We start from the raw sequence: 22058 nt of genomic DNA on the forward strand, positions 1-22058 counted from the left end.
GTCGCCGCGCTCCCTCCCTCTGCCGGCGCCGCCCCATCGCAGCCCAGCGGCGCGGCGAGCGGAGGGGAGCGCAGGGCAGCGGCGCGGCGAGCTGCCGGGGGAGCGGCGATGTGAGTGCCGGGGGCCGGGAGGGAGCGGGCACAGCCCCCCGCCCTGCGAGCCGGGCTCGGGCAGGGCTGGTGGCGTGTAGTGCGGGGGCCGGGCCGGGGCCACGCAGGCCGTGGGGAGGTCGGGGCCGAGGGGCTGCGGCCGCGCCCCGGCTGTGGCCGGCGACCCCCGGCCCGCTGAGTGAGGTGTTTCACTGTCGCTCCGGTCCCTCTGCTCCCGTCCGGCCTGCCGCTCTCTTCAGGTTGTTTGGTTCTGCTGCGCTGTCTTGCTCTTATCGCCCCAGCACAGGCCGGGCAGCTTCGCCTCCCGCCGGCGGGGCACTCGGCGTCCCTCAGAGCGGGCCGGGAGGGCTGCGAGGGATGGGGACCGTGTCTCCTCGCCCTGCACCCCCTCTCTGTACCCTTTCTCACCCCCGCTCTCTCTCTTCCTCCCTCTCCCCTGCACTCCCTCCTGCCACTCTCTCCATCCCCCGGCCTCCCTCCCCCCTCCCTGTCCCAGGTCCCCCCACCCTTTGCCGCCTTTGGTTCTGGGCGAGGCGTGAGGAAGAAAATTGTCTGTGCCTTGGTTTTACCGGGGCATCGCTACCTGCTTGAAGCCTTTAATTAGGAAATTTGTGTAAATACCTGACCACGTTTTGGGGAGGGGGATGTGTAAAAATCGAAGTTTCTGTCTTTATTAGGTGAGAATGGCATATAGAACGGTATGTCTATCTGCTTATTGTTTCTGTTACTTTTCAAAATATCCCAACTTCCCTGCTGAAGAGAAGACTCTTGACCTGGTCAAAAATTTCTCTAGAGGTCTGTCTGTGGGGCAGTACTTGATGGTGAGCTGTGTGAGCCTGCTTTGCAGACTGGTGCTAGGTACAGCAGTGTTCTTAATTTTAGTTATTGCTAAAATTATACCTGAACAGATTCTTGACCCAGTTTATGTTGCTGTTTTTTTCCTCTCTTCTAATTCTTATCACATTCTTCCTGACATAGCCCATATCCTTCTTCTGCATCTACAGCAGCAGACCTCTGCTCTCAGGAGATATCCCTGACTTGAGATATTTAACTTTTGAAAGCTGACTCAGACAGTTCATTTTAGGTTCCCTGTGTAAAGATGAAATACACACCTAAGGAGTTCAACATGCTTCTCAAATGTCTCTTTCAGATACAAAGAGTGCTGGTTTTGAGATGACAGTTTCCATCTATTGACAGGGAGAAGTGAGACAACTCTACCTCACTATTTAGACAACTGAAGTTAGAGGAGATGACCCAGAGAACTGCAGCTCCATACATGCAGAAGGCTGCCTTCCCTGATATCTTTGTGCATTCTTGTATGTTAAAAGTGTTTGTGGCACTGGAAGTGGTTGAGTCACCATCCCTGGAGGTAGCTAAAAGACACATAGATGTGTCTCTTAGGGACGTGGTTTAGTGGTGGATTTCGCAGTGCTGGGCTAAGGGTTGGACTCAATGAGCTTAAAGATCTTTTCCAACCTAAATGATTCTGTGATTCTGTAATTTACAATTTTGAAAAGAGGTCTGGCAAAGCAGATTCATGCAAATACAGGTCAGGCTGAGCAGCCTCTGCAGCCTCTGTTTTCCATTGGATATTGTAATTTGTATCTAGTTCACAAGGGGCTAATATAATGATAAAAAGAAGCAGACATTTGAGTTGTGAATTAGAATTTACTGAGGGCTTGCAAAAAATATATTTGACTTGAGGGCCAGAAGAGCAAAGCCCTTCAGAGAACTACTTTTCTCATGTGGATGAAACTCTCATCTGGCTCTACTCTGTAGGAGCCCACATATAACCATATATTGTGTGGTCTGTTAGAAAGCCAGCGAGCTGGGGCTAGGCAGGACAGTCACTCAGAGTCAGGGATAGTCTTTTCCTTACCTTATTTTTAAATCCCTTAAAACCCCCCAGAAGTTAAGGGTATTTAACTAAGAGTATTTAGGGTACAGTTAGTAAACTATGAATGAACAGAGTTGCTATGAATTACTGGGGAGTGTGAGTCATTAGGGGCCATGGCACTGGGACCTACTTCACAGTTCAAGAAAATGTTTTTGATCTTCTTCTCTGCCAATCTTAGCATTGCCATTTTAGATCTCACCAGTACTGGGATATTTGAATTAGAATTAGCTGTTCTGGAACAGCTTCCCATGTGGAGGAGGGTCTGTTGTGAAATACATGGATTTTTTTTTCTTTTGTTTTTTTCTACTTCTTTCTGTTACTTTTGTTCAGAAGTATGCAGTATTTCAAATAGTGTTCAGAAATAATAACAGATTCTGTCCTTTTGACTGGCTGTTATAGAACAGCTGCAATATCTACCCTGAATGAATTTGCTTGTGTACTCAAGAACTTGAATCTTACTCACACACATGACGATGCACATAGCAGCCCTTTAGTGCTCAAACTTGCAGAAAGCTGTAAGATGTTACATTCTTGTAAAGTGTTTGGAAGTTGTAGATAGTCAAATCAAAGAAGACTGCTGAGCCCATGTATTCTGTTTTTTATCCCTGAGGGCTTCTGATTTGGACAGACACATCCCTGATACAAACCCCCTGCATCCCTGCCAGATTTCAAGTCAGATATTTTAAACAGAGCTATTCAAAGCAAATGCTTCCAGATTTTGTTGGTACAATAAAATTCTTTTTCATTGTGTTCAGAACCACTTAAACCAGTTGTTTCTCTTCCCCTCTTGATTTCAGTACATGATAGAAACAAAATCCTCAAGCCCAATCTCCACGTGAAGTTTGGCAAAGCTGTCTCAGCCCGAGATAGCTACTTTATGAGGGTTTGTAAGCTTCACTGTGTAGGGAAAGCTGTTTGCACCACCTGTTGAAACATTACTGGTACAGTAACTTGTGAGGAGAAGCAGCCTGCAGGTTGAGAGTTCAGAGCCCTGGATTCTAGTACGTGAGTTACTCTGCAGGTTACTTCTGAACCTGTCCTTTTTGCATACTCCCAAACACTGCACTGGGATGTGTAACCTGCTCACTGCAGCATGGGCCGTGTGATTCTCCTGGCTCAAGAAATGCGTTGTGCAGAGTATAAATACCTGAGTTTCAGTGCTTTCTCTCTGAGTTTCATCATTTCCATACCTTTTTGGAATGGCAAATAACAGGCATTGTACATGCAGAGTTGCTACTTGTTCTTTCTTGTCTTCTTGTTCACTCTGATGTTTTAAATTAGTTTCAGAAATCTGAAAATATTTTTAACATTGATCAATTTCCAGTCTGCTGTTTGCAGCCAAGAGTTTGTCATCTCATGAGTTGCAAAAAATCAGCTTGATAGTAATTTCCTCCTTTTCCTTCCTTTTCCTTTAGCCCCCTAAAATGTTGTACATTCTTTTTCTGAGTGGTATGACCAGTAAAAGTTGAAAGAAGATCACTGTTCTTGGGGAGACACTAATTGGTTGTGAATTTCCAAGTCTGGTTGGGTCTACAGCAGTTTGCCCAGAGGTTGCCCAGTACCCATCTGTATTGGTGCTGCCCTGTTCCCTGGTAGCAGGCTACCAAATCAACTTGCTCAGCCAGCTCAGGAAAGTTGGGCTCCAAAGAGACTTGGTCCAGAACCCTTCTTGCTGAATTAGAGCTTTGCAAAACTGGCACCTCTCTCTGGGTCTGTATAAGCAAGCTCCCTTTTTGGGAGACACATGGCAAAATGTGTGCAGTGCTAAACCTGAACCCTGCAAACATGGACAATGCAGTCATAATGTGCTCTAGACTGTCTCTTTGTTTTACTAAAAGGAAGAAAGGGAGTTGTACTGGTGCTGGCCAGCTGGCCGGCTTTCTAGTCCTTAGGAGACTGGCCCAGCTGTAGAGCTGAAAACAAGAATCAACCTTAACTTCTGGCAGAAGACAAGGAGTCTTAAAAGCTATACTATTTTGACTTCAATGGCTTTATAAAATAGCTATTTCCCATTATTTGTACACAATTATTCAAGAATAAAAAAACCTTTGTACTACTTCACTCTCAAGCCTGTATTTGTCAAATTGATAAAACAATCACAGACTTAAAAAATTGTCATGGATCTGAATTGTGACTGGAGTCCATGAGGCACCTCAATAAAGTGGGATTTCACTTCAGTTGCTGCTCCTTTCCAAGTATTCCACTTTGGTTTGCTCTCATTGCAGCACTACTGGAACTTTGCAGGTTCTGCTGTTGTTACAGTGGCAGGCATTATTCGATGGACATTTCAGCTGAGCTTGCTCTTTTTTTTTTCCAGTGGCGTGAACTCAAGTAGAAAATCTTTAAGAGAATTATTTGGTATGAAAGATTCGTGCTCATAAGCCACAGAATTGAGATCATAACACGATTAATTTCATTAATCATGAAGTGCAGGATTTAAGGTTCTTAGGATAGCTGTGCACACTACCATTTACATTTATTTTATATGTAACAGTAGAGAGAGAGGTTTTTATGAAAACCAATAGGAGATGAAACTAAAAGACTTGTATCAAGATGTGGATTTGTACTGAAGCCACAGGTGTGCCCTCAGGTTCTCCAGAGTGATTACTCTATGTATTGCTGCAGTGGTTTGCAACAGATGTGGTGGCCAGCAGCATTTAGGAAAGAAATCGGTGTAAAATAGAGCTGTGAAAATACGGCTTGTCAAATTCTCAGGTCTTGACTTGTGGTGAGTGCAGCTGTGCAGTCTTAATTTTAGCACTCACATTTGATTCTGTTGAAGAGAAAGAGCCTCCTGTCTTAGGTTAAACTTGGAAGAAGGCAGAGGTTCTTGCACATCCAAAACATGCAGTGAGGCTTTTTTTAGATTATGTTTTCTGTCAAAATTGGTCCATTGCTGTAGGAAGTTTAACCCTGCATTTAGCTGGAAATTTATTATAGATGATGTCAAAGGGTTTAGAGACAATTTATAGCTCAAGCAGGAAAAGGGATCTTGAGGTATTTCTGAGCTTTGAATTTTTCCCTCCCACTCAGCTGGTTTTCCAGCCAGAGCATTAGATTTCTTGGGCTTTGCCCCAGTATGTTTGGGTACAAGTCTCAAAAAACCCCTTTTAATTAAATGTGTGACTAAGTAATCACACAGTTCTAAAGTACACCATTTAGGGATGAGCGGATTTCTGTTTAAATCAGGGAAAGCGCAGCTGCTTCTTTCTAGATTTCCAGGAAATTGCTTGAAAAGCTGTGCATTGCTAATCATGCTATTGCTTATAGGTTGATATATTTTTGCAGAGTACATCCTTTGTACTTAGACTTTCAAATAATCATAGCCTCTTGGCAATGGTATTTTTATGTGAAACACTGGTGACGAAAGTGTGTTTTGATACCTGCTTCAATTGTAGGAGTTGAGTTGATCAGGTCTGTTTCTGTAATTAAAGAACTGCTCACACATATCATAAGGATTGCGGGTGCTATTGTTGTGCATGGAAGAAGGTTTGGTTTTATTGAGTATCAGGAAGTATTGTCCTTGTACTTTGTATAGTAGTCTGCAGACAAAAGGCCAAGATTCAATTTTTCTGATGTTATCAGTGTAATTGTGAATATTTTTTTTAATTTTGCCCCTCATTCTTTGTCATTTTAACTTGAAAATATAGAAGTCTATTGTTCAAATGTGTTCTGGTGAACCAAAGCACTGTGTCTGTTGCTGCAAGCCATTGAGAAATAGAATTACTTATACATAAGTCTCATCTGGCATTAGAAAGCAGTTTTTGATGAAAAAACAGAGATTGGAGATTGTTGGTTTTATTATTAAATACTTCAATATACTAACTTTTCAGCTCTGAAGAGTTTTCCCCAAGTTTCCTTGCCTATCAGAAATTCCTACTTTTTTACACTGAAACATCCAAGCAATTTACTGCTGTGTCTGTGACCCCACAGGTCAGAATCTGGTCCGGGATTCACTCCCCACAGTAGCTCAGCGTTGTCCAGAACTGCACCTTTGTGTTGCTGAGTTCACTGTGCACAGTATCCAGCATTTTTATGAAAAACAGTGCAAGTTGCACTTTTCTGACCGTTCCATGTTTAAATGGGGTACCTAGAGCTGCTTGTTTATCTCTGGCTTGCTTTGTCTCATATTTCTGGTTCTTACAGCACCGCCTCAGTTGTAAAAATTCTGCAGTTTTTGGAGGTCAGATGGTCAAAATCCCACTACTGAACTGTGCTTTTTGCGACACAGTTGTTAATACAGGTACTCTTGGTAGACTTGGTTAAAAAAAAAACAACCAAACTCTTAGTATTTAATCACCCAATGAAGACTAAATTTAGTTTCTGAAGATAAATATAAATATATATGAAAACCTGTGGCTTTGGTTATTGTTTCAGATTATACATCTTTTTTTTTCTTTTCCCAGGGCCGATTACTGGAAATCTCAGCCTAAAAAATTCTGCGATTACTGCAAGTGCTGGATAGCAGACAACAGACCTGTACGATGGTCTACCATACTATGTCCATTATTTGAAATACTAGGAATGTGAATTACAGGCTTTAAACATCACTTTTTGATACTAGTCTCTTGATGCATGCAATTTGTTCTATAAAAATGCCTTTGTAGTACCCGTAGTGCTTAAAATATATTACATCAGATCCAGATACCCACATACAAGATGGTGTCTGCTGCTCTCCTTGGCAGTACAGATAGGGACCAAATATCTGACCCTGCTTATTCTTCGAGTTCTGTAACTTGACATTTGGTCTGTCTTGAAACTGTCTGTGCCTGTCCTTCGCTTTCATGTGCAAGTAGAAAGCAAAACCTGGCATCTGTACTGTTTGTATGTGGTAGGCGCAGTACAGCCAGTGCTCTGAGCTCTTAAAGCAGGTGTCTTTCATTTCACACAGCCCACAGAAGCATTACTGGGTTACAGAAAGGTGTTTCAGACTTGCAGATGCCTTTTGCAGACTACTAGACACATTGATGTCTTCCTTAGCAGTAGATTTTGCGTTCCTGACTGGATGCCAGGGGTACTCCTAGAGCTGAGCTTCCTCTGGCTTACAGTAAGATACCTAATTAGCTCACATGAACTGCAGGTATCTTCTCAGAGTAAGTGAAGAGAAATACATGTCAAGGGAGGATTTGAGCAATTTATAAAGTCTGTCTCTAAAAGAGATGAGTCATCCTGAGATGTGCATCCTCTGCACATCACCTTGTGGAATGGTCAGGCTTAGGCATCTAAAATCTGAACACCCAAATGAGCACAGATGTTTTTATGTGAGAATCACATGAGGACTACCACTGTTGTACCTAAGTTTCTGAACTCCTTCCAGCTCCCACTGGTGTCAGTCTTTCTGGCAGCTTTTTGCCTTGCAGACTGTTCTGTAATCCTTAGTTATCCAACTCTCCCACTTTGCCTTTTCCTCCTTCTCTCTCTCTTTTTCAGATTTTTGAACCTGCAGATTAGTTTAAATTCATGAGATACTTCTGAAGTGCAGCATAATGTAATTAAGGGCAGTAGCTAATACTTGGAACTCTAAATAACCCATGTGGTTTTTAAAAGTTTGCATGAGAACAAGGGCAAAAAAATCCTGATGATATGTGGAAGGACAGCATGAAGAGGGAACCCAGATTCCCTGTTATTTGTCTCTAACATGTGTGTTGAGCAGTATTATTTGAAAAAAAAGAATCTTATTCTAATACTATGAGATTACTCATAGTATCTATGAGATTACTCATAGAATCTAATACTATGAGATTTTATAATTTCTCTGTTGAATGTTTCTCAGTGTTCCTTTATTCCTATAGCCATTTTAGAGCTGTAGTGTTTGCTGTAAGTCCTCTCAGAAGAGGTTACATTTAGGCTTGTTCAACTAAAATTAGTCCAACTAAATTTTAAGTAACTAAAATTAACTGTTTTAAAATTGTATAATACATATTACTTTTCTTGGTTTTTTTTCTTACTTTGAAGAGCATTGATTTTCATGAAAGAGGAAAGAATCATAAAGAAAATGTGGCAAAGAGAATTAGTGAGGTAACTCAAATATCTTAATTGCACAAATGCTTATTTTTGCTCTTTTTCATTATCAGATTGGTTTAATTTATTTTCTTGGGGGTTTTTTGTTTTGTTTTAGATTAAGAAGAAAAGCTTGGAAAAGGCAAAAGAAGAAGAAAACATGTCAAAAGAATTTGCAGCAATGGAAGAGGCTGCAATGAAAGCATATCAAGAGGATATGAAAAGGCTTGGAATTAAGCCAGGTAGTTCCTATAGCTGCCAGAAGATTAAAGACAGAATTGAAAGAATATTGAATAGGAAAGTCTTGTCTTAAATTAGGTTTAGGAGCGAGAGAGAAGGCCTCCAGGACTGTTGCTCATTTTAAAAAAATGGAATTTGCAAATTGACAGCAGTAGAAGTTGCAGTACAGAGTATTTATAGCTATGGTATTCCTTGATCCATGGAACAATCAAATTTGGAGTAGAAAAATTAAACAATGCGTTAACAGAAAGTTAGGCTGTAGTTGGTGCTTTGAATCAGCAGTGCAGCTTCCTTTGATTAATTTTATGTTTCACTTTTGCCAGTTGGAGGCAAAACTTCCCATGAGTAGGAGAGGCTGGGCTCCCACTGGTGTGAAACAGTGGAGATGAGAGTCTCCTAGTCAGCTTGCAGCTCAACAAGTACCTTTGTTCTGGACATTGAAGACATATTATCCTTTAAAAACAAGTTTGTAGTTTCAGGCCCTTTTAGCAGCTTTTTTCATAACTCTTTTATTTTCTCTTTTGTTGTTCAATTAGAGCTCATTGGTCCTTATGATTTTTCTCTTTCTAACTCATCATTTTAAATTTGGACATTGTTATGGTGCTATAATAGTGGCAAAAAGCATGATTCTTTTAATATAGTCTTTTAAGTGCACCTGCTAGGAGTGATTTTCACTCATTAATGATTTTCACGCATTAGTGAAAATACTCATAAGAACAAAGTTTCCTATTTTCTGTTGTGCAAGAGTGACTAATATTTAAGTTCAGAATAGTACTCTTTTTTCAAGGATATTTTTTTCTCCAAGATGATGTAGGTTCCAGTTCAACACAGAGTAAAACGCAGAGTAACACAGTGGAAACTAAAGCAAAGAAAGAAAAGAAAGAGAAGAAGGAAAAGAAAGAAAAGAAAAAAAAGGACTCCTCAAAAATTGAAACGAAGGAATGGGTGCAAGGATTATCTCCCGAAGGCTATACATACTACTACAACACAAAAACTGGAGGTAAAACTACTGAGGAGCAAGTGCAGATATAATTACCAAATATAAGTGAGAAAAGACTATCTGCATTTTTTTTACTTCTCTACTCTTTCAGTAGTATGCTGTTAATTAAAATGTGAACACTAAGATGGAGTTTTGGTATATAGCATTTGAGACTTGGGTATCCAGAATTTCAGACTGGTTTTACTGTTGATTAATAATGGAAGAATACAGTAATTCCACAGTTTCTGGAAATGTTTAGGCTGCCAGGGGTTAAGTACACAAAGATAGCAGTGTTCTTCCTGAAGAGGCTTTGTGATCAGGGATGTGAAATAAAGTCATTGTGTCTTTCCACATTTACAGGATTTATCTAACTGACTTCTCTTGAGGAGCTTCATGTTGTGATTTACTTTAGAATATAAAAGTAACCTTCTTTTATGATTAATGAGAATATTACAAAATGTTTCTTATAAATTTAAGGATTAACATTAGTATTTACTGTAGTCTTTCATAATTTCATAATTTTTTTTTAACTAAAAATCCCATATCTCTGTATCAGGCATAGTAATAGAGTCTGGAGGGTTGTTAGCTCCAGTAAAGCCAGCTGTAATTATGATACTTTGGTTTATTGTTCCTACCATAGTTAGGTCAAGGATTATTCATATTCCAGCGTGGTGTATATATATTTATATAATTTGTTTATATGTGTGCATGCAGCAGTGTCATATCCTTTAGATCTGTTTTTAGTAAAGATTATTAAATATAAATGAAATTGAATGATGTGAAATGGGTGAAATATGCTTTTGTTTTTTAAGAATCACAGTGGGAGAAACCAAAAGGATTCCAAGGCAACTCTCAAAACTCACAAACGGTAATCAAATTATTAATAGTTTTTTGTCCTTGTAAACACTTAAATAATCTAAGCAATTTGCAAGTCGTCTGATTGAGGAAGATGAATTTTTTGCCCTGTAAAGTTAGGAAAATATAATTTGAATATGTAAAATCTTTTATGATAAACTGCAGTTTTTCAATAGAAATTCTATTTGGCTAATTTCTCTGTCAAGGGAAGATAAGTAATTAGAGATGGTTGGGTTCCTGCAGAATATACTTATTTTATGCTTCAACCCATAAAATGGAAAGCTTTTGGGAAATTCTGAATAAATTCTGTTAAACCTTTTTTGAATGAAATGTAATTATAAAAACTGAACATTACACAGTTGGAGTAGTTAAGCTTCCTTTATCTAAGGCAACATTGAGACTGCATTGTAGTGGTTGAAAATAAAAGAATGCCCATTTTTTGTCTTTGTTTTATGATACAGTTACGTAATAAATTGTGTTTTAATGGGGTTCTTATGATCTTGGAACCTATATGCAAGCAATTATTCAGCAAAATTAGTCATTTAGTACATTACTTTATTTTCCTTATTTGAGGCACAGAAAAACTTGTACAATAGTCCAAAGGCAGAAAAAATTCTTATTATGATTAATGAGTTTTCCCGTGATACTTACCACTCCAGGATTTTTGTGTTCACAGCATTAAAAACAGGATTTTTCCAACGCTCCTGTGATGTTATGTTTCCCAGTTTTCAAGATCAGTGTCACATATACACTTCAATTTGATGTCAATGTTGTTGGGTTTGCCAGTGTTGGATTTTTCACTAGAGTTCAAAAGAAGCTGATGTTTTCAGAGTGCTTGATATTCTGTAGCTCTGTATCATTACATTGCGTGCTACTCTGGCTTTCTGATTCTCTTGTCCTGCGGTTTTGCACAGCTTGTTAATCAGCACTTCAACTTTATCTTTCTAGTCAATGCATAGCATTGCAATATGTAAAGTCAGTCTTACTGTAGCCTTCCACTGAAAGATGTGGTCCTGAAACTAATCTTGTATGGTCCTTGGTACATATTTACCCTGACAGTGACCTAGTTCAGGCAGTGAAGGCATCAGAGTTTAGGTTAGTGCTTTGGAGACTTATTTCCTTGCTGTCAGCATTCTGAATAATCAGAAAAAATGCCAATGTGGGCAGAGCAGATTGGGGGCGAGAAGGCACTCCCTTCTTGGCATCAATTTGAAGTTACCTCATCCTAGCCATATCAGAAGCACACACCTTCAGCCCCCAGTATCTCTAACACCACACAGCTGTATTTCTGTATTTTGCCATTCCTCCCTCACCCTGCTCAGTGACTTCGTCCTGCTTGAGTTATTTTCGCTATCGCTAAAAACCAAGCATTTGATTGCTCCCTTATTTAGTCTGAGCTAAGGATATTGGGAACATTCCAGATCTCTAGCAAGGACTAGGAACTCACTGCCCAGAAATTAAAGGGCATACTTGCAGTACATTGTGCCAGGAGCCCTCCTGGCTTTACAGCATGTTAGGCTTTGCTCGGACTTGGTAAGAGGTGGGGAGGACATGAAGAGGCACGTTGAAGGCTGCCTATAACCAGTTAGACTCACAGTGCTTGTCAGCATTTATGTCACACTCAGTGTGCCTAGTGTCAGTATTGGCTGAAAACCTCCAACCAACGAATGCTCTGGATATAATTCATAAAAAAAAAGAGATGGGTTATATGTTTTTGGCTTCTTTATCCTTAAAATAAACTTTCCTTTTCCTTCTTTTGTCAAAACCAGCGCACTGAAACTTCTGAGGGCAAAACCTTGAGAAAGCATGATTCTGAAAGCTTTCATGCTTTTACCTGCTCTGAAACTATCAGTACAATATTTTGTGTTTACAGAGGGGGTGCAAGAACTTTAGCTTCTGACTGTATTGTGCTTTTATTAAAAAACCCCCAAAGTTTTAACAAGAGTATTAAGCAAATGTATAGGTATACAAAAGCCTGTCTATATCTTTGTATACACATACGCATTTATTAATACCAAAATAATATATGGTGAAGTTGCTCAACACAGAGCTGGCAGTATTGGTACGTAAGGAGCAGGGAAGTAGTGTGTGTGTAAGAGGGGATGAAAACTGGTTTCTTAAGGAAGATGTTAGGGCATGTGTAATGACTGATTATATAGCTGTAGCTGATTCTGAAAAGAAAAAATTACATACCCACAAAGATATACCAGTAAGTTTGGCCACATTTCATGTTTATTTATTAACCAGTAGGGAAAAAGAGTGCATTGTTGATATTGGTACTTAGTAAAGAAGTAAAATTGTATGCATGCAAAGTTTGATTCTGTAATTATTTTTTGTAATGTTCTGTTTTGGGATAAATTTTTATTTGTTTCTGTATATTTAATTTGTGATGAAATTTATTGGTACTAGTTTTCTGTAGCCCTCACAAAGACCTAAGTCCCAGAGAATTTTTTTAGCAGTCTAGCAGTGTCCACTAAAGACAATGACACAACTAGGAAATTACAGCCTCAGGGGTGAATACTTTTGAGAAAACCCAAACATGTAAAATAATGGCCTATATAAAAATTTAAACAGTATGGCAACAGTTATTGTACAGCCTCATACTAATTATCCAGTTTGAGAAATAATTGTGTAGGTGCATTTGCAGTATTTTAAGTTATGGAATTCCATCTCATTGGAGTCAGAGGGAATACTTTCTAACAACATTAGGGATTCAAGCTTTAAACCAGTAAGGTGGTCACAGACAAAAAGTACTCAAGGGTTGCATAGACTCTTAAATGATGCATTGGCTGATCCTGAAAACTTTTTTTCATGAGCTCCTGTGTCTTTTTCCTAGGGAGCAGAGTGGGTGGAAGGTGTCACTGAAGATGGTCATACCTATTACTATAACACACAAACTGGAGGTAAGTACTTTCTTCTTAAACACTGCATTGGGAGAGAGGGTTTTCAGAAAAAAATGGTTTTTTGTTTTGCAAATAGCTGAATTTTTTACTAAGTTCTGTATTTTTTAAGCTGCTGTCTTAGTTGGAATAAAATAGTTGCTTAAGTCAGCACTGGCTTTCTGGCTGCATTGTCAGTGTGCATATGTTTTTGCTTCAGAGGTTTTTTTGGACATTCAACTTGTAGTTCTAAATTAGGCATTAGTCTTTACTACATATATATTGAAATTACAATTTGGAAACTAGAAGAAGGCAGGATTTTGTGTTGATGGGCATGTAGAACTGACTAAGAATTCCCTCCAAACTTTTCCTCTTGCTGACATAGCATTGATAAGAAAGTCCAGAATCTTACCTCCTACTTCTTTTCCACTTTTTTCTCCCTACATGGGGAACTTTGTGGTAACTCCCTCAGAATAGCATCTGTTTTCTAAATCTATTTGAATCATTTTAAGGGCAATGATGCCTCTCTGGAGAGCAGGTGGTTTTTTTGCTGGCTATGAGTTTTTCCTTCTGCAGTTGGGTATGAAGTAGCGTTGCTAATGATGCCAAGAACATAGGAAAAAAAAAACCAACCAAAAAAACCAACCAATAAAACCAATCCAAAACCTTTCCATTTTCACTGGGCCACTCCCTGCCCAAAGGATTTGCAATTTCTTTTGAAAGGGAAAGGGGATATTGGTTATTTTTAAACATTGCCTTTCAAGTTCAGATACATTTTTGCCTATGTTTGCTGTTCTTCTAAGTACTTCATGGACATATGACACTTGTGAAGAATATGTTTCTAATCATCACATTTGGCAGAATTTGGGCTTTTGAGATTTCAAATTGATCCCTCACTTATATAGCTGTAAGTGTGTATCTTGGGAGTGCTTGAAAATTACTTCTCTGTTCTGTTAACAGTAATCCCATCCTCTAATGACAAGACAAATTTTTAACTGATACACATAGTTAAAAATGTCTCGTGTCAGTCGCAAAACTTAGGGGACTGATGGCTCCAGGCTTGGTGCTACAAGTCTGGGAGGCTGCACCTACTGCACTCCATATGTGGCACCTGGGAAAGTGGACTTGCTCAGCTTGATCTGAAGCCAGGTAACAGCAGTACCCTTAAGAGACTGTGCTGTTCATGCAAATTCATTCATTGCCACTTTCTTGCATCTTTACTCCTTCAAGATACATCTAGGCACTTACATGTTTGTTGTTTGCAGTTAGGACAAAAAGTAGGGTTTTTTAACATCTGAAAGCTTATATAAAATTATAGACTGAAAGTTGGTGCACTTTTGCCATATTCTTACTAAAACCAGTTTTAAGACCATTGAGTCAACTTTTATTTCAGTATTTCTTCTCAGTGTGTATACTGCAATACTGCTTTTAAATTGAAAATGAGGATATATGTGTATGTACATATCGCGTATGTACTTCCACGTCTTTTCAGATTGATGTTTGTATTTCCTTGTTTGCTTGAGAGCTCTTTTAATTAGAGACCTAACATTACTAAGAAAAAGTAGCACTAGAAAAGGGTTTAGCTGCCTGGAGACCTGAAGCTTGCAGTTATCATTCTTCACTTTATCCTGTCCTTGTAATCAATGAACAGCTCAAATCAAATAGGCACATCTACAGGGCAGTTAATTTATTTTTCTCTCCTATGTAAGGATGAGAGGGACCACAGTCTTGTGGGTCACAGTTCAGCATGTGTGATGTTTTTTGTAAGAGCTAATTAAAACAAGTTTTATCAACAGTGAACTCAGCTGTCCTGATTGTGTCTCTGCTGGAAAGAAATGTTATCTTTCTGATTATGGTTATTAAAACAAATGTACCAAACAAAGGCAAAAGCTTTTTGCTAAATTATTTGCTGTATTTTTGCATAAGGCAGCACTGCTTCTGAAAGGTTATGTTGTTGAAGCAATAACAGATCAAAACAAGAAGCATAAATAATGTGGTTGTTCAAATGTCTTGGACAGTATCCACATGGGAGAAACCGGATGGTTTTGTTTCATCTTCAAATGAGAAGGGTCAGCGTGACAAGCCTGCAGAAACAGCTTCTGAATCAGACTCGGAAGACAGTGAGAATGAAGAGAGTTCAGAAACAAACTTTAGGGTAAGTTTTCTTCAGATTTGTTTTGCATACATGATCTTATACTAGAAAATTATAACTGAATCTTTTATGATTTGTGGTAGGCTGTACTTACTGAAATGAGATTAAAATGTGTGACTGAAAGTAAAATTTTGCACTTCTTAATAAAATGAATCTTTATTCAGTTATTTGGTTCATTAATGGCACTGTTCCAGAAAAGAAAGCATGATCATTCCTTCAACACACCAGAAGTACCTTGAATTCTACAAGACATGTGATGTTCTCTGAGAAAGGTCACTGTCATCTCTCTGAAATAATCCACAAAATGGTTTGGATTTCAGTGTGAGGATGACTTCAGCCTTTCATTGGTAAATGTGACTGCCAATAGACCTTGAGGAATACTTTGGACTGAAATGACATGGTTATATTTTCCTTATTAAATTGAGAAAAAACATAGCACATAGTACAAAATCTGTATCAATTACATATTTAAAACATACATTAAAACTTGAGATAAATCATGTGATAATGTTTCTGGTTGGGTTAGATGGTTTCCCTGAAGCTGGTAATTCAGAAGAGACAGAGGCAATTTAAATACAAAATGTGTTACTAGACAGGTATTAATTGTAGAACACATACTTTTGTATCACTGTGCATCATTACAAACTGCTACCAGGTATTAGCAGTAAGTGTATGCATTTGCATGTAGAGGAAGTTGTATTTGAAATTTTTCCTCTTTATTTTAAGATATGCTAAGCTTTGTTTTCCAGTGAGTTTGTAAGTTTGCTAACTTCAGCCTTGGTAGATGGGATTTTCGTGTTTTAATGTCTTGTGACATTAAAGACATATTTTTCATCTATAAAACTCAAGAAGAAAAGTTTGTAAATCTATAAACTACATATTGCAATATGAATTTATTGCTTCAAGTTACTCTTGGTTGAAAAGCATGAATAGTAGATAATAAGTAGATAATAATAGTAGCAAATAAAAGATGTAAAATAAAGCTACATTATGTTTTTATTTAGGCTTTTTGCTTAAGATGGGTTTTTTCCTCTTTAGAGGAAAGGAGATAATGGTGAGGAATCAGAGGAAGGGAAAAAATCTCCCAAAGCTAAAAAGTTAAGCCCTTATGGGAAATGGCGAGAAGTTAAGTCAGAAGAAACCACGGATAAAGAGGAGAGTACATCAGCTTCCCAAGAAACCTCTAGTGATGGATCTAATATGACCAACCCTTATGGAAAATGGAAAGCACTTAAGGAAGTAGGGGAAGAACAAGAAGAAGAAGAAGCAGGGTGAGTATCTTTTTACCATCCTTACTTTCATAATGTTGTTTGCAAGAACTGAAGCTTTTTCCTCTGAATTCTGGCAGAATTAGCACAACTGTGATTGGAAATATTGCCCAAATACAATTCTTTTTACAATGATTATTTTAAGTAATAGTTCTCCGTTGCAGACAGAGGTGGTGTTTTAGGTTTTGTGTACAAGTTCACCATGAGTACAAAGTAAATTGAAGTGATTTAAGAATCATAGTCATGCACTGTTTTTTCAGAGGCTGAGTATCAAATATTTAAATGTTGTTACTCTGAGCTTATGTTCCTTACATCATCTCCTTCAACAAACTGATTCAGCTGCCCCAGGAGTTCCTATGATCTCTCTCTCTCTCCCTCCATGTCAGACCAATGAACTGCAGATGTTTTCATGAAGTGCATCTGATCAGAAGGGTTGTTTTGTTTTTCTGCATAATGCCTGTGGTGGATCTTTTGTTTCTTCCTTGTGAAGTATGCTCTTTTATTGTCAGCTTCTTCTTGTGGGTTCCTCAAGGAGTCTGGCAAAAATAGGTTTTGGAGAGTGAAAAGAGTCTTTCTCCTTATGCTTTCTCCATTCTTCAACATTATTGAGCAGGTAGACCTCCGACAGTCCTCATATTAAATTAAGCAATGATGCACTTCTTGGAGATGATAATGTTCACGTAACACCTCCTGAATTGCACCAGCTAACCTGCTCCTTGACTCCTGAGCTGAAAAATTCTTTTGGGTTTTTGGAAAGCACCGTGTAGTAAAAAGTGCTTTCAGCCACTGAACCTTATAGATCAGTCTGTACTTAACAGACAGGCTTGAGATGAGCACACGTGTCAATGAGACAAATGCAGTTGTTCATTATTTACTTTAAATTCAGTCTAGGAACAGTGTCAACACTTCCCAGAAAGTTTACACTTTTGGGATACTACAACAGTCACATTTTCTTGACTTGCCATCATTCTTGTGGCTCCTGTTTGGGTGCTTGAGCCAGATCCATGTCTTCCTAGAAGCATGGAACCTCAGCCTGGGTGTAGTACACGAGCTGACATCAGGCTAACACTCAGTAGTAGAAGAAGTATCCTTGTGTGGATTGGCCAATGTCTCTGCAGCAGTGTTGTACTGGTGCAATACCTGTGATTTAGGTAACTTTCTGCCAGCTCTTTGGGTCTTCTTCTTTATCATATGTTTGTGCCATGGGTTATCCTTGTGGAACACAGTGTTTTGCTGCTGACCCCTTAAAACTGAATGTACAACAAGGTAGTTTTTAGTTGTTGTCTTTGATCTGTTTGGATCATTATTGGCTGTGATCCTGCCCTCTGAAGCCGCCTCTCCCAGCTTAGGATCACTGTCTGGTTTGGTAAGCTGGGTCTCTTTTCTGCCATGCAGTCCCTTCAGAATGGACACTTGAGGCAAACAGCTCAATGGTGTTCTGGCAGTGATCCGCTGCTGCTACTCACCGTCTCCCATCTTTCAATAGTCTTATATTTACAGACATACAGCCCTGTTATCTCTTGCAGGACTGTTGACACAATGAGTGCTTGGGCCATGCTATAAGTTCTGTACAGAATGAAGTATTCATTTGTTACTTTTTATGGCAGCCCACGCTGAAGGAACAAAGAACATGGGTGTTTTTTCTTGATGCCTGTCATGGTGATAACTACAAGACTGCATCTAGCTCAAAGCTGTTTTGTCAAATAAAAATAGCTGTTGCTGACTGCAGTACACCATGTTGCTTTCTGCATGTAGATTAACCCTTTTACATTTTCCTCTCTTCTCCCAGTGAAAAAGTGGACCTGGAGCTTCCAAGTACAGAGAGTGACAATGTAGCACCCCCAGTGCTAGAGGATCCAGAAGAGGAAACAGTCATATTTAAAGAGAAGACAGTCACCTCCCTCGGAGACCTGACAGAAGGGGTGCCCATGTTTAAGAAGAGGAAATTTGAAAATGGAAAATCTAGAAACTTAAGACAAAGACTAAGTGATCAGTAATACCTAACAAATAATTTTAGATTCTGTTTAAGCTAGAGTAAATCAAAACTATAATATTTTCAACAGGCTTTTATAAAGAAAGTGTTGGATAGAAGTTAAGGATTTATAGGTAATAAAACATACGCGAGTTTAATATTTTTTTATTTTATTTTGATGTGATTGGTTTTGGAATGGAAGTTTGTGTGAAATTACTTATGCAATATTGTAAATACATGTATTCCTTATTGGAACCATGCCATCCAAGTTCTATTTGCTCTGTGTATGCTGTTTTAAATACATTTCATAAGGGTTTTTACTCCTTTTCTAAGTATGTGAGAATGCAGTAATCCTTAATCTGACAAAAATGAAGCAGACCTTTTATTTTCATAGAAGAACTGGATCAATAGAATATACTAGAGAGTAAAATCATCCCCCAAGATTGTTTATGTGGTGTAGTTTCTCCACTAACAAGTAAAATATTGTGCTTACTAACCTTCGTCTGATCGCTTGCAAAAGAGTGGGTGGTGAGACTGCCAGCATTTCAAACTGATCATTTAGAAGCTGTTTTTAGAAGAGTTAGTCACATCAATGCCACCCATTCCAAATGATGTTCTGAAAAATTATTTGTGTATGTGCATGGTAAATGTATTAAGCCTCTGCAGAAGATTTAACTCTGATCAATCCTAACTTGTAGTCACAGCACCAGAGCCACCCTTGTTGGAGTAGACATTTCTGTGATATCTTCCTGTCTCCTGCTTTATTGTTGTCTACTTGAATTTTTCCTTCCTTTTACTTATCAAGTTTTCTTTTTTAGTCTTGCTTTCTTTTTGTCTATTTCCTAGCAAAAAACCACTTGCCTGATATTTTAATGAAATAATACTTTAGAGACTTGGCCCTGCTACAGCATACAGGACCATTTTTGAGGTGGTTGTGTTTTTTCTGTTGATAAGAAGTGTGTGTTTTATGGTTGCAGTGTTTGATAAGCTGAGAGGGCCTAAGTGTGTTGAAGCTTCATCATTCTCATTACCATAGGGGAGGAAACCAAAAGATCAGCAAGAGCTGATGGCTGTAGAGTCCAAGTTGACTTGGACGTTTTCTTAAGGATTGTCCCACTTGGTGGGATTGGTCTGCATTTAGCATCACCAGGATTCATTGTCTGTGTCAGAATATAGCTGCACTCATTGCTTCTCTAGCCATCAAACAGCGAACTAGAAAGGTCTAAATAATGAATCTGTTAAAAACTATGTCTCTATTCTTAAAGCTACAGTGTTTTGTTCAGGAGAGTCTCAGTCAAAACAAAAAAGGAATGCAGCTAAGGCAATTGTCAAGAGTCCAGCAAAATAGAGTTGGTAACTGCTGAGCTTGAATTTCTTTGAGAAAACAGCTATTAATCTGTTGGATCAATTGAGAAAGGAGTTCAGGATAGGGAATCTGGTTTATTCTGTGTAACAGTGGAAGTTGAAGTTCTTTTTTCTATTCTGTGACTTTTACTGTGTTTAGAAGAGAATTACTTATTGTATTTAATCCCATGTGTTTTCTTAGCTCCCTCAGGGTTGGTGTATTTTGGCTGATGTTTGTTCTGATAAATTTGAAAGTTTACTGTAATATCTGACCCTGGATTATTATTTAGAGATGCAGGACACATGCAGGGTGCTTCAAAGTCTGAGATGCTAGAATGTGCAACATGTACTCCTAGGAGAGGGTTTCTTAATCAGATTTTTTAGGGTTTGTTCTTATTTGCACATTACTCTGGGAGCCTGCTCTAATTTGAAGTTCCCTTGTGTTCATGGCCAGTTTACTCTTCCAATTTACACAAGTCCTGCTAAGTAGCTTTCCTTCATCTTGAATCCATCACATCTTCTCTCTTTGAAATCACAAACATCGTCCTTGTGTGACAGGATCTTCAGTGTCCCACCAGTGCTTCTCCCACCCATTCCAGCCTGTGTCTGCCTGGACTACACTTGCCTAGATGGATTTCCCTGGGCTAGTTCATCTTGATTAAGCCCATGCATGGTATCATCAGTACTTCTTAGCATATTGAAAGTAACTCTTGATACTTCCCTAAACCTCATTTGCTTTTCACATGACCTCACACGCTGTCTGCCAAGGGCACCCTTACCAGTGACTTACCACTACATCTGATTCTTTCTGCTCCTTTGCTTTTGCCAGCTGCTGAGTTACCAGCTGGTCATGCTTTCCTTTCAAGCCCAATTCTTTATTTTCTTAGACATTTTTTTGTACTGCTGCACTCATCCTCCTTCTGTTACTCCAAGCCTAAACTACATGCATTTCATTATGATTTCTGAAAAGTTGTTTTTGTTTATTAGTACAGTTTTATAGAATAGTATAGGGCTTTCTTGTAGGCTCCACTTTTAATGTCCTCTGAGGAGGATAGCTGTCCTCTTTTAGTGAGGTTCCCCAAGCATCTTTCCTTTAAAATGCTTTGTCACTTTGAAGTGGTCACAGGCAGCAATTTTAGATACCTGTAACTAAATCTCTTGAGCAGATGTTTAAAGACATCTGAAAATGAGTGTTCAAAACTTGTTTCCTTGTGGTTAGCTGTAATATGAGCCAAAGGTCTTTGTATTGTTAAGTAGACAAACCAGAACATTAGGAAAAAAGATTAAAAGTTTTCTTTACTCACAGCTAGTAAAGTTATTTTAAATACCATACGTGTGGTTTTAGCTGATGTGACTTTTAAAGCCTGCATTTCACAAAGAAATACAGCACTTTGCTCTCCACTACCTCTAAAGTCAGAGACCAGTTAATTCTTTGTTCTTAAGTGTAAGTTATAAAAAGGCCAGTTGAGTTTTGATATATCCTAAACCATTGTTTAATTTTGTACCATGCTGTCATTCAATTTCCTTACTGTGTATCTAAACCAAATATTTTCTGCTCTACACAAAAACATTGTCTTGTGTGAGATTTAAGGTAGACATTGTTTTTCCAGGACATCTGTTTTGCACAGATCTCTCTCCCTTCTGTCCTATCTCCCTGCAAACTCTTCTGCTTTTGGAATTTGCTATAGGAGCCCTCTAGGTATTGCCACCATTACGCTCCTCATCTGCTAACCCTTCTTTGAGCTGCACTGGCTTTTGACAAAGGAATGTTCCTTTTACTGTTTCAGCCAAGAGTTGTCTTTTCTGGCTGATCTACTTTCTATCAGACAGTGTTTTTATCTGCTTGCCTGTTTTTATTGCCAGCTCCTTGACTACACCATTGGTTTTAAATGATGTCATAGGCATTATGAGCAATATGAGGAGAGCCAGAGAGCAGGGGGCAGTCATTGCAATTTCTGATGATGATGATTTCTTCTGTGCAGTTTTGAGCCAGTCTATTCACTGCTCTGTATTTTTCTTTCCTTGCCTCATGTTTTCATCCACCTTGTCTGCTTAGAAAGGCAGCTTCACAGCATAAGACTCGTGTGTGTTTTTACAGCAGGGCCTGCCTGAAGTTGGGGATGCTTTTAGAAGCAAATATATTGCATATACAGAAAAAAGAAAAATTGTTTTGTTGAGCATTTGCTATGCCAGGAGCTGTGCAGAGACTGCTCAGTTTTACCCATGTTATAGAATAATCCTTGTTCCTATTTAGGCTAAAATGCATTTTAATCCTTCACCTGGGGATTTGTAGATTGAAATCCACACTTTCCTAACAGGAAAGTGACTGTCATAGATAAAATTTGACCCTTATAGATAAAAT

General features: G+C 38.8%; 1 protein-coding gene across 1 annotated transcript; it reads left to right on the forward strand.

Moving 5' to 3' along the window:
- The first annotated feature begins 27 nt into the window (after positions 1-27).
- WBP4 (WW domain binding protein 4) lies at positions 28-21855 on the forward strand. The gene is made up of 10 exons (XM_030951550.1): positions 28-110; positions 6414-6486; positions 7963-8025; positions 8126-8249; positions 9053-9247; positions 10039-10094; positions 12918-12984; positions 14979-15115; positions 16151-16383; positions 18170-21855. Coding segments are annotated over exons 1-10 (1158 nt in total). The 5' UTR covers positions 28-108; the 3' UTR covers positions 18378-21855.
- The last annotated feature ends 203 nt before the right edge of the window (positions 21856-22058 follow it).

This window comes from Camarhynchus parvulus, chromosome 1, assembly GCF_901933205.1.
Source record: "Camarhynchus parvulus chromosome 1, STF_HiC, whole genome shotgun sequence".
Classification (NCBI taxonomy): Eukaryota; Metazoa; Chordata; class Aves; order Passeriformes; family Thraupidae; genus Camarhynchus; species Camarhynchus parvulus.

Coding starts and splice junctions, on each gene's coding strand:
- WBP4 (XM_030951550.1), top strand. Junction 12,985..14,978: donor CTATAACACACAAACTGGAG/GTAAGTACTTTC, acceptor TGTCTTGGACAG/TATCCACATGGGAGAAACCG. Junction 15,116..16,150: donor GTTCAGAAACAAACTTTAGG/GTAAGTTTTCTT, acceptor TTTCCTCTTTAG/AGGAAAGGAGATAATGGTGA.